Genomic DNA, 13568 nt, shown 5'->3' with positions numbered 1-13568 from the left:
ACCTTCACGTACCTTATCTTAACCCTCTGCGTAACTTATGTTCTTTTGGCCCATGGACCCTAAAATACTTGTAGATTCCATAATCTATATTCTATATCTATATATAACAATATTTGAGAAGTGTTTTTGCTGACGTGTCGGACTCTCGGCTCTTATTGAGTCCTTGATTTTACGTAATTACTTAATTACCCTTAATGAAATCTAATTAATTTTGGAAAAATTAAATTGAATTTCGGAATTAACCAGGAAAAAATAATTTTGGAAACAATAAACATGATAATTAACCAAAAAAAAAAAAAAGGAACAACGAAGTACCAGTTAGAAAGCTTTAATTGAATTCATCGTGTTCTTCGTCGTGTGAATATAATTCTTCTAAACGAAGGCAAAACGTGAAATCCTAACATAAAGCATATATTCATAGCAATAACAGAGATTTAATAATTTAGTGATAGAATTTCACCTGTTGATCTGTCGAAGCAGAATAGTCAAGCTTCTCATAGTATCTTGCCCATGTTATGTCTTTAAGATGTCAATACTATCCTGCACCCTATAATTCTAACCAATGAAAAGAACAAATATTTATTACCTTGGATACAGAGTTGACGAAGAAACCTTGGATAAAAACTCGACGAAGAAACTTGTAAGTGTTAATGTATGATGAAGCTTCCATGAACGTGAATTCGTGATCATAATGAAGAAACGTGTGAATGGAGACGGTTGATGGCTTTTTTTTTTTTTTTTTTTTTTTTTTTTACCTTTTGTGTAAACAGATCTGTTTTATAATTTATCGGAAAAGGAATTATACCAAAAAAAAAAAATCGGAAAAAGAAAATATTTATTATAATATTGATATATTTAAGATGATAATGTCAAATATCCGAAAATTATTAATCGGAGCATTAATATAAACATAAAAGAATAATATTCTAACCTTACTCAAATTAATAAGATTTAGATATCCGAAATTAATCGTAAACGGCTATTAATTGTTAAACTAATTAAAATAAAGATCGAACGTACCGGAATAGATGAAATTTTTGGTATGATCGTCGTGTTCGTCGTCGTTTCAATCTAAATATTTGGAAAAAAAAAAAGAACAAAAAAAATAATATGTAGATCAATGAAAGAGAACCCACCAATTTAGAAACGGTTATCACGCCATCGTATTGTTCGTCGGATGATTATAAGTCTCTAATCCGGAGATTGACTTGAACCCTGACAAAAACATATATTCATAGCATAAAATCGTAAATAGAAGGTAAAAGACCACCTATTAATCGGTTGTAACCTTGTGCAAACTCGATTTAATTTTGACGAATGAAATGTTGGTGTGGTGTCAAAACTTTCTTGGGGAGACTCGAAGATGAGAGAGCTGAAGTCAGAGATAGGCAGAGAGGTTTACATGTGAATTAAGGTATGGAGTGCTAACGTGAACATGAACGTGAACGGCGGTGATTTTTGCACATAATAGCAATTAGATCGAGTTTTGGAAAAAAATATGGATCAGCGTGACATGACGCATATGGATACCATGCATGTCTATCTATTGTAAATCAAAAATTATATTATTGTTCCGCCTTATTTTTGAAACAGAAAGGATTTTTCCCTTAAATTTTAATATATTTTATAAGATATAGTAGTAAATCTAAAATAGTTGTTATTATTCCATATTTTTACGGAAAAAAATAAATATTATTTTAAATAAACATGGATAACAATGAATAAATGGCAGTTTTACAAATATTTATTATTATGATAGTGATTTGCTTATTAAAATATGTAAATTTTCTTTTCTTTTTTTGTATTTATCGTCGAAAAATTTAGAAACCCTAAATCATGCACCGTCTCCTATTCAATATAAATACCTTGCTCATGGTATTCAATTTCAGATCATAACTAACCCTTGTTTTTTTTGTTCTTTTTTTTCAAACTTTTTTTTGCTTCTACCTAATTTTAATTTTTCTTTTTATTGTAGGGTGGATGTATGGAGGGGACGATGTGAACTGGTGTATGGAAAATTTGGACCTAATTCAATGAATAAACAGGTGATCTTATAGTTTATATGTACAAATTTGATTTTTTTTTTTGTATTTATGGTTTCACTATTTTCACCACTAATCAATTTTGATAATCAAAAAGTTTGGTTTCAACTTTTGAGAAGGTAATCATCGATGGTTTGGTATGTTTCTTTTTGTTGTAAAAAGATGAGGTACCTCCCGATTTTGTTGAGGTACATGTTCTTATTATTTTCAAATATGTCTTTTTCAGAAGAAACACTCAACTTTTGATAACACAGTTGCCACAAAGTCAGAAAGATGACTTATTTCAGGGATGAATCTTCAGAGGAGGCTAATTTTTGTCGTTAATACAATTTAAGTATTCCTCTCTTTAGATTAGGGATAACAAAGTTGGCTGTTAAATTCAGGAATTACTCTTCGTTGCCAATCTCTCTTCCCAAACTAAAATATTACATATATGGAAGTAGTAACTTAAAGTTTTTGGTATCGAGGTCATTCTAAGGCACTGAGATTCGGACTTTGGTATGTATAGGATTCGTTTTCCATGCACTAAGATTTAATTATTGTTTAATTTATTGGTTTTTAGGTTTCTTTCCATGCTCTGATGTGTTTTCGGGTGTGCCAATGGAAGCTTGCATCACTCTTTACTCCAAGCGTAAGTATGCTCTGCATTAGTTTCTTCTGTTCCATTGGTTATTATGGGTTTTGACTTTTGAGAAATATACAACAATTTAAAACCATGTTTTGTTGTTGATTGGTTCGGTTTGTATACCATATTTTGCTAAATACATATGACCATAAATAAGACCAAAGGAGCTGGGTTAGCTCCTTTGCCAGCTAGGTTGACTTCGTCTCCTCTCCGTCTTGCGGATTTCCGTTATATAATGGGTATATTTGAGAAGTATACGGTACTAAAACCACAACCATTGATCTTAGCTTGATCGGTTCTTCCCTAAGATTTATACATAAAAGTAAATTGTTTTGTTTAATAATTTTCCATTGCATGAACTTTCGAGACAACAAGTGGACATGAGTGTAATGTCATCAAAAGTCAAATCAAACACTGTGAGGAACATAATAGACAACGTTGGCTTCTTTCGCAGCTGCTCAACGTTGTCTCTCCCGATGGTCCCAACACTCTCTTCTTCTTTTTTTGTCAACATTCAAACGTTGTTTAAAATAAATAAAAATGTTTAACCTTAATCATCTTTCTAGATCTTTAAATGCCTAAAACTTCAACTTAATCAGTCAGCAATCCGTCACGTTAATGATTTTGAAAGGAAGACTTTTGTTTTGTTTCGGTTAGTTTTGTTTGTTTAGTATTTTAATCACAAGATAACTCTAATTTCCCATTAGAGTTGTGTTAATTGTGTTGATTATGATTTGGCGTTCCAATTCTGATATTATTTTTATGTTGTAAATCTTAAACTGTTACGTTATTGTTCTATCTTCCTATGTGAGAAAAAAAGTAAAATGTTTTAAAATTTTGACATGGATAATAATATAATTGTAAATCTATAATAATTATATTATCATTTTATTTATATTTTTCAAAAAGAAATATATTTATCTTAATAGATTTAATATGATAATGTCAAATATAGTTATAAATCTAAAAGAGTTATGTTATTATTCCATCATTTTATGAGAAAAAAGCAAATATTCTCTTAAACTTTTAAATTAACGTGGATAATAATAAATAAATGATAATTTTACTAATATGATAATGATTCGGTTTTAATCTTACCAAAAAACAAATAATGATTCTGTTTTAAAAATATATAAATTTTCTTTGTTTAGTTGTAGATATTATCATATAAAAAATTCTTAGATCCTCCACTGCCTTAATTTTATGTAAATACCTTGCTTGATATTTAATTTTGATTTGATATCATAACTAATCCTTGCTTTTTTTTTCGGTACTAACCATTGAATTTTTTATACTGCCATTTAATTCTTGCATAAAAAATAATAATTAATAGTAGTGTTTATTATGAATGCAGGTTTGTTTTCCATAAAAACTAGATTGGATTTATGGAAGCACGTCATTGTTTCCAGTGCGAGGAAACAAATGTCGTATCACTGCTGTTGTGGCTCTTTAGTACTTTCGTTTCTGTTTATGGCTTTGCTTCGGTTGTATGGTTAGTCATCAATCATTGATCTTCTCATTGTTTGAATATTGTTGCATAGGAAAAATCTTCCTTTTTATGAATCTTTCAAAAGTTGGGTCCATGCTATTCTCAGTGATTGATTACGTTTATTGAATATTTGTGTGCTTCCTCTGCTGATATTCTAATTCATGCTTTATTCGTCGTCTTTGATACACTCTGATTAACCATTGTGGACCTCTAGAGTCTAATTTGCAATATTAATGCAAGTCTCTTTAACTTACGGATTATGAAGAGCATCCTAAGATCGTTTAATTTGATTCAGGATTTATGTGGCTAATGTTTGGTCTTGGATGTGAATTAGTCTATCATGTTTCTTGGAAGGTAGGAAGCAATCTTGATGTTTACCAAAATCCAATGTGCTCTTTTGTAGCTCAGTTTTGAAATATGTACTAATTATTGTAGAGGGAACCCGAAACAAAGAGACCATATGTATGATTTTATATGCGAAGAGAAGCTCCGAATTTGAAATCGTCTCCACTCCGGTGATATGTGGCCATGGTGTGAAGGAGTCTGGAGCCATGGTTATTTCAGATTCGGACATAACCGTAATTGTTAAACTAATAAAAATAAGATCAAACGTACCGGATTGATGAGAATTTTTGGTGTTCTTCGTCATGTTCTTCGTCGTATGGATCTAACAAAACAAAAAAAATATATATACCCCAGAATTTTTTTTTGTTTGTTAATAGAGAGAACCCACCAATTTTGTAGCGTTGATTGTGACATCGAATTGTTTGTCGGATGAATATAAGTCTCTAATCCGGAGACTGAAGTTGAACCCTAACAAAAACATATATTCATAGCATAAAATTCATAAATAAAAGGTAGAGCATCACATAGCTTTTTCTTCAAAGCCAACACATCTCTCTTTGTAGCCGAATTACTCTCCAGTTTGGTATATACTCAAATTTTCCAATGACTTCCTTCTCGAACCTGGAGCGTTTTTGCTTTGCCGGATATTTTTAGGATATGGCTCTTATGTATCTCTTGTGAGTCACTTGATATGTTGTTTAGGTAAAACTTTTGGTTTGAAAGAGAATGATCTACGACAAGCATAATCGGTTATTTGTTATATATGTGGCCATGTTCATATTGCTTTCTCCACAAGCAATTTTCCAGTTTTGTAGCATTCGATATTTAAATTTAAAAGCTTCAATACGTTGTATACATGTGTATGTATGTACATATATGAATTATTCTCAGTTGCACATAGTGGTTTCTAAGGGATAGATACTTGCTCTCTGTAACCCTCTCATTTTTAGTACCTATCTTCAGTGTTTACTTTGCTAAGAGCTTCTTGATAGGCATACATCTTTGCAATCTCAGATCAATATACTACAAATACATATACGATACAGTTAAGAAAATGATATTTCTCTTACAACTTTTTATATGGGTTTTATAAACAAGAGATCAACTGAAGGGTTACGCAGCGACCAATGGCGAAGGTAGAGACAAAGATACTACAATAGGGACGATAAATATGACACGATATATACAAAGGAGATGCCTGTTTCTATACCATTGAAATTTTACGTACATAACTACTTCAAAGAGCAAGATGACTTACTTGATAGGTAAGAGATATGGTAAGAGATTATATTTTTCAATTATTTGTTTCCTACTACGAAAAACTCCAGTGACATACAATCTAAAAGCATGAATATGTCATAAAATCAAGAATACAACAAAAACCAGGAAGATGGGCCCAAATTAAAGTCTGAAACTGGACGTGGGGAACCCACGGACAGTGGCGGTCGGAGCGTTACAAATATGAAAAAAACGAGGAAGCGTGAATATGTCATAAAACCAAGAGTACTACAAAACCAAGAAGATGTGCTCAAAGAACGAAACTGGACGTGGGAACCCACAGACAGTGGCGGTCGTGGCATTACAAATATGAAAGAAACGAGTAAGCATGAATATGTCATAAAATCAAGAGTACGACAAAACAAAGAAGATGGACCTAAAGACCGAAACTGGACGTGGGGAGCCCACGGACAGTGGCGGTCGGGGCGTTGCTAATATGAAAGAAACGAGTAAGCATGAATATGTCATAAAATCAAGAGTACGACAAAACAAAGAAGATGGGCCTAAAGACCGAGACTGGACGTGGGAACCCATGGACAGTGGCGGTCGGGGCGTTGCTAATATATTGTTGGTTTAAATATATAGATTTTTTATATTTAATTCTATTATATATATCAAGATATAAACACTAATAATTGTTTGTGATTCAAAAACACTATTAATTGTTGATTACTAATAATATATATCAAAAGTTATAGCGTTTTACCATAATTCTATATTAATGTCGTTATAAAAATTAGACTCTTGACAAAATTAATTCAATAAATATCCCTAACTTGATAACCCTAAATATTAATTATTAATTCTGATCTTAATCAACATATAACCCCGCGCTGGGCGCGGAGACCTCCCCTAGTTGTGTATAAACGCGTTATTCTAAAATACATTACAAATCAAAAAGTTTTGTTTTAGTAAGGAAATCGAGGAAAATTTGGAAAAAAATAAATGAGAAATAAATTTTAATTTTAGAAATATTTTCTGAAATTAGTTTTTTTAGTTTTATTGAAAAAATTTAGATTTGTCAAATATTATGATTGAGATTTTATCATATACTATAGTTAATTCTAATTCCCAAAACATAGAACCGCTAAACATGAAGTAAACGTTGACCGGCCAATTTAAACATGAAGTATTCGTTGACCAGGCCAAAAACCACACGCCGTTATCTGTCGTTAACAGATCCGATAACAGCCGATAACGATTCCGTTATTACCTAAAACGACGTCGTTTTGCGCTTAATCGAAATCTCTAAATCCCCAAATCGACGTCGTTTTCTTCGCCGGCCACGAGCTTTGTCTCCGACATTCGGTTGAACTAGAAATCCATCTCCGCCACCTGGCTCTGAAACGCCTTCCGCCGGTGGAGCTTGGACTCCGTCTCCGACAAAAATCTCAGATTCGCCTCGAGCTTCAACTCCAGCATCCACAACATTCTCTGCTTCGCCTCGTATAGGTGATCCAATCCTCGATGTGACGCTATTCTTCCTAACTAACACCATTTGGAAAGACAATTAGAAGATTTGGGATTCGAAAATTGGCCTTAGGGTTCTAATTTTGGGGATTTTTCAAAATTAGGGATTTGAAAATCAATTTGGGGATTTTCGGGGTTTAGATTAAGCCCAAAACGACGTTGTTTTAAGTAATAACGGAATCGTTAACGATTGTTATCGAATCTGTTAACGACAGATAACAGCGGGTGGTTTTTGGCCTGGTCAACGAATACTTCATGTTTAGATTGACCGGTCAACATTTACTTCATGTTTAAATTGGTCATATAACAAGTTCACGTATTAAACGGCCATTTTTTTAAATTTCGGCTATTAAACGACATTTTTCCAGATCTACATGATAATACTAATAGATTACCATCACATGCAATGCACTCTTTATTTTATTTTATTTTTTCAATAGGAGACGGACACGACATCTGCTTTATTTGATTAGTTCTCGTGAGTTTTTTACTTGTTTCCAAAAGCCAACCAAATACGCCTATGTGTCTTTCTTTCTTCACAAGAAATTTTAAGAACGTTATCAACAAAGAACATTCCTTCACTCCTAATTATTTCTTCTCCATTAGTAGTTAAAAAAATAACAAAAAAAATCGACTAATCATTTGGGTTTCCGTAAGCAATTTCTTATTCAACTCAACCTGTCTTAGTTAAATCTCCCTTATTTAACAACTCATATCCATTTCATTTCAAGTCGAAAATATCAACCCAAATTGAATTTATTAAGATTTTAATACATTTGGAAATACAAACTAAAAATAATTCGGTGGAAGGTGACAAACCTAAGATATTTATGGATAATGTATATCGTTTAAAAATAAGAAACACAGCCTTTGGTCAACCATTTTTAGAAGGCAAAGAAAGGAGCAAATTGCAATCATTGACAGCTAAAAAGTTATCCTAATTTCATGATTTTGATTTGGACGCGAAGTTTCCTTATATACAACAGACACACATTTTCATTTCTTTCTTCTTTGGATAATGCAACATAATAGCAGCCTATACCGGCATGGGTCCAATATACATTACACAGATGTTTCTTTCCTTTTTATATATAGACATGGAAATAACTCGGTGGATCATATAATCATAGAATTTGGAATTAATTGATACCATAATTGCCCTGTTCTTGCCATAATTTTGAGTCGAGATTTTGGGCCATCTATAGGTGCTTGAAGTTTAATGGACTCAATGGACCTAACCTACATGCCCAATATGTTTTATATGTATCTGTTTAACTTAAACCAGGTCTATTTGTGACAACAACAAAGAAAAATTAAGACAAGTGCATAATCCGTTTGGAGTTAGCTAAGTGGCATAAAGTAATTGAAAAAGGCTATGCACTGTTTGATTTTTAACTTTAGCTTTCTTATTATAACATTTATAGTGAGATTCAAAAAAAAATTATAACATTTATAGTGGAATATTTCTTCGTATACAGTGGTTATTGTTTTTCATTTGTATTTATTATTCTTACAACTTTTTTTTTTTTTTTAAATTCTTACAACTTGATTTGTAGTTTTATATTCGTTTATTACGTCCGTAGACAAAGCACTATACACCTTCGTCTATAGAGAATCAAGAAGATATTATCAACATGCAAGATATTATTACCAAGATATGTATCTATGTAGTTTAGAAAATTAGGTTAATTAGGTTTAGCATTCTCTCTCACATATAAACATATGTAAGCATTACTATATTTCTATGAGAGTAAATACAGTTTTTCAAATCCTAAACTCTCATCTCTTTAACACCCTCCCAATTTAAGTCTATGAGTTTATCTTTTATATATCAAGCATGCTTATCTTTTTTTGGCGGTCAAGCTCAAGCATGCTAATCTTATGTGTCTCATTCCAATTTCTTAAAATGCCCCCAAAAAGTGTCGTTTTAATCACTCTATAAATTAGGAATATTACTCACACGTAGAATAAGATGTATCGCTAATTTGGCCTTTTGCAGACCAATAGAGATATACGTGCTTGCAAATTAAAATAAGATTAGGCTACCTAATACTTCAAATAAAGTACTTCATACACTAGATCATATATTGTTTTAATTTAGTTAATCTAACAAAATTTTAAAACTCCTCTCTTTTTACTTTTTTTGTTTTGTCAGTAATCGTTATATGGACCTGGTGCTTATCCTAACAGAAAAAGGGCACAAAAAGTGACCCCAAAAAAGTTAGCTATATTGGACCGTTTGTCATCTAAATTGGATTTGTAACAGATGATGTACACTTAGGAACAAACCTACCATTAGTAAATTGTTTAAAATGCATACGTCAAAAAGTGTCATTCATTTCTTGAAACTACGAAAGCTCTTCGACTAGCTAATGCAATCTAAATGGTGAAAAAAAAAAGAACACGAGATTAAAGTGTTAATATTAGTGTTTTCTGACGAGTCTGATCACCATGCCATTTAAAAATAATTACGTAGATTTTAAACTTCAATCTAGTTTAATTGAGATAAATGCGAAAATCTTCAATCCGGGCCGGATTCATAATTTGTTACCTGGTATAAGAAAAGGGTCTCTGTTTATCTTTAAAAAAAAAAAAAAAAAAATTCAGTGATCTCATTATGTATAATATATACTCAAGTTGCTGTTTAGTATCAATTCGGGAATCCGTCAGCTACTAGAAAGGTTCAACATGCCAAAAGTTTGATATTATTCAATTACAAGTGTATGAATTAATAGGACAAAAATAAAAACCTAACTTATTTTTTAGTTCATATGATTAAAGAAAGAAACTAGAATATGTAATTAAGACAGGGACAAAAAGGTAATGATGTCTGACGACTCACGCTTATCCGCCTAAGACCTAAATTAAAACCTGTGACACGATGCACATGCACTCTTCGTCGACTTCAACTTCATTTACAAAACAGCGACGACCAAATTAATAAATCCATAGCCACCGTATATCAGTAGTACACTGTATATGTATATTAATCTTTTAATGCGTCTAACAATTATTCAGTTGGTGGGCTATATTAAGCATTGACTCATTTGTTTATGTGGTTGCTGATATTGCGTGATCTAATTACAACAAGAAAAGTGACTATACTTAATTTAGTAGCTAGAGAAGTATATTGAACGATGATACCAAAAGTTAAAGTATATTGAACGAAATCATGAGTTTTTTTTTTTTTTTTTTTCACAACGAAATCATGAGTTTATAATGACAGTTTACTTCTTTTAGCTACGAAAATTTCACCTTTTCTAACATCATTTTATATACTGCAAATTAATACTCACACACATTAATCCTTTCCGTTCCATAATAAGTTTTAGAATAAATATTTTGTTTCACAAAAAAAAAACATCTAAAGAGATAAAATTATATAATCTAGTATTTAAAAGGTATAACAAACATTGTGTTGAGCATTGTGTTGAGCATTGTGAGTGTGACATACGCATACGAGGAAATACAAGTCAAAATTGATTGAGCAACTTCTCAAGGTGCCTAGAGCTCCCTAACTCTCAAGGTGCCTTGATCTTTCTATAATATAAATTATAAATTAATGTATAGTATTTTTCTCTCTCCAGAAATTGTTATTAATTAATTATGATTTCAAATTAAACATGTGGAAGAAGACCTTGATCAGATCGATATATAGTAGTTCACACATCAATATACACAAAGAAAACAATAAAATAACTCGAAATCACATGCATATAATCAATAATATAATTATTAAACATCGAAGATTCAAACATATAACGAGAGCTTTCTTCTAAAACACGAGGAATTAAAAATATGACAAGAACTTAATTGCTTTGAACATTGAATAATCATTAAGTTGACTTAAATTAATCATAAACGAACAAAGTAAGTAACTTCCACCAATCGGCTGTGCATATATACCCAACTTTTAATCCACTTATGTCTACCAATCGAATCAACAAAAAAAAAAAAAAAAATTCCAAATCAGTCTCGATATAGATATATATGCAAATAAACCGACGACCTTTTGAAACAAAAACTTGGCAGAATCGAATCTGTCCATCGGAGACTATGGTGAAGATTCATCCCGATCTGATAACCTCCGGCACCGGAGAAGAAACAATATCGCCGTACTTGACGACGGAGCAAGAGACTTTCACTATATGGATGAAGTCGTTGGTGTTCAACACAAATGGCTGCACCGTCTTCGATTCCAAAGGGAAAATAATCTATCGTGTCGATAATTATAACTCTAAGAGCTGCCGTGAAGTTTATCTCATGGATTTGTCCGGTCATGTCTTGTTTACCTTACGTAGACAGGTATACGCACGTTCCATTTTTTTCATGCAATAACACATTTATTCACTTCGAAGTACTAATTAATTTTTTTTTTCTGTTTATGCAGAAATTTGGATTATTCAAGACTTGGGAAGGATATAGATCATCATCTGGAACAGCTGAATCAACGACAAAACTTGAATATTTTCGAGTGAAAAATAATGTTTTTCAAATTCCGAATAAAGATTCATCATCTTCCTATAGAGTCATCGCGGGATCGTGTAGAAACGATGAACAATATTGTTATAAGATGGTAACTCGCGGATCAAGTCTAGCGATTGAGGATCACTGTGGAAAACTATTGGCAGAAGTGAAGAGAAAGCAATCGATAAATGGTTTGAAGTTAGGAGATGATGTTTTGACGATGATGGTTGAGTCACAAGTTGATCACTCTTTCATCATTGGACTTGTTTTAGCTCATAGTCTTATCAATTGTATACTGTAACAGGTATATACTTTACTTAACCGTTTGCTAAATTGATGAGATTTTTGGGTTGTAAACTAGTTTTTTTATTTTTAGGTTCCGCAAATTTTGTCTTGTTACTTATCAAAGTACAACTAATGTTACAATGGTATTTTAAGAGAGAAAACAAGGTACAATTGTTGTTACTTGTTGTAAAGTAGAGTTTTAATAAAGTGAGTGTAAGCTCTCTTTTAATTTCTTCGTTGAAAATGTTCTTCAACAAACAGAAAAAACAATTTGACAAGTGACAAATATTTTCAAGATGGATTTTATAATTATATATGTAGGGGCGCCGTAACGCTAATTAGTGAGTATAGTAAATGTTTGAGGACCCAACTGATAATTACTCAAATAAAATTTAAAGTCCATTAAAATATGAAAATGATTAGTTTAAGTACCAGCAAAATCCCAATTACAAAATTGTATGGGTCAGATCCGATTCGATTCCTAGGAGAAGATCTGTATCGTTCATCTTTGGGAGACACTAAAACGACGCCGCACCATCTTTGTAGCTCCATCGTCCCATTTTTCTCCTCCTCCGTCAGCAAACCCTCCTAACTCTAGTCTAGATATGTCAATTAGGGCCAAAGCCCGCGGACTAGCCCGGCCCGGCCTTGAAAAACAGTGGACTTGGATTTCAAATTATATGTCCAGAAAAAACCGGGCCTTTCGGGCTAAGCCGGTTCGGGCTAAAAAAATTTTTGGGCTTAGCCCGGCCGGATTCGAACTAGCCCGAAAAACCCTTCAAAAAATAATTTGATCCTTTTTTGTTAATATTTTCGTTTGATTATAAGATTTGTTGTAAAAAAAATTTTTGATAGAGTTTTACCCATTCACCTGGACCCTACCATTCATACCTAAGGGGAATAACTAGAAAGACTGCCGAGAAAACCATAAACTTTCTTCAATCCGGGCCGGATTCATAATTTGTTACCTGGTATAAGAAAAGGGTCTCTGTTTATCTTTAAAAAAAAAAAAAAAAAAATTCAGTGATCTCATTATGTATAATATATACTCAAGTTGCTGTTTAGTATCAATTCGGGAATCCGTCAGCTACTAGAAAGGTTCAACATGCCAAAAGTTTGATATTATTCAATTACAAGTGTATGAATTAATAGGACAAAAATAAAAACCTAACTTATTTTTTAGTTCATATGATTAAAGAAAGAAACTAGAATATGTAATTAAGACAGGGACAAAAAGGTAATGATGTCTGACGACTCACGCTTATCCGCCTAAGACCTAAATTAAAACCTGTGACACGATGCACATGCACTCTTCGTCGACTTCAACTTCATTTACAAAACAGCGACGACCAAATTAATAAATCCATAGCCACCGTATATCAGTAGTACACTGTATATGTATATTAATCTTTTAATGCGTCTAACAATTATTCAGTTGGTGGGCTATATTAAGCATTGACTCATTTGTTTATGTGGTTGCTGATATTGCGTGATCTAATTACAACAAGAAAAGTGACTATACTTAATTTAGTAGCTAGAGAAGTATATTGAACGATGATACCAAAAG

At 32.2% G+C, this 13568-nt stretch overlaps 1 protein-coding gene across 2 annotated transcripts; it reads left to right on the top strand.

Annotated features, from left to right (window-relative positions):
• Nucleotides 1–11186: 11186 nt before the first annotated feature.
• LOC9321094 (protein LURP-one-related 11) lies at nucleotides 11187–12232 on the top strand. 2 transcript variants are annotated; one of them, XM_021032997.1, is made up of 3 exons: nucleotides 11187–11554; nucleotides 11640–12020; nucleotides 12093–12232. In XM_021032997.1, exons 1-2 carry the CDS (start codon nucleotides 11240–11242, stop codon nucleotides 12015–12017), a joined length of 693 nt encoding a protein of 230 aa, XP_020888656.1. In that variant the 5' UTR covers nucleotides 11187–11239; the 3' UTR covers nucleotides 12018–12020; nucleotides 12093–12232. The 2 variants fall into 2 exon arrangements, with proteins under 2 accessions (XP_020888656.1, XP_020888655.1); XM_021032996.1 differs by having other exon boundaries at nucleotides 11640–12232.
• Nucleotides 12233–13568: the final 1336 nt, after the last annotated feature.

Source organism: Arabidopsis lyrata, assembly GCF_000004255.2.
Source record: "Arabidopsis lyrata subsp. lyrata unplaced genomic scaffold ARALYscaffold_3, whole genome shotgun sequence".
In the NCBI taxonomy this organism is placed as follows: domain Eukaryota; kingdom Viridiplantae; phylum Streptophyta; class Magnoliopsida; order Brassicales; family Brassicaceae; genus Arabidopsis; species Arabidopsis lyrata.
Note: the sequence above shows the minus strand (reverse complement) of the source record. Positions and strands in the feature narration are given on the sequence as shown.

Bases quoted from the DNA above. Each gene is read 5' to 3' on its own strand.
- LOC9321094 (XM_021032997.1), top strand. From the start codon at position 11,240: ATGCAAATAAACCGACGACCTTTTGAAACAAAAACTTGGCAGAATCGA. The intron at 11,555-11,639 runs GTATACGCACGT...CTGTTTATGCAG, and splicing joins TGTTTACCTTACGTAGACAG to AAATTTGGATTATTCAAGAC.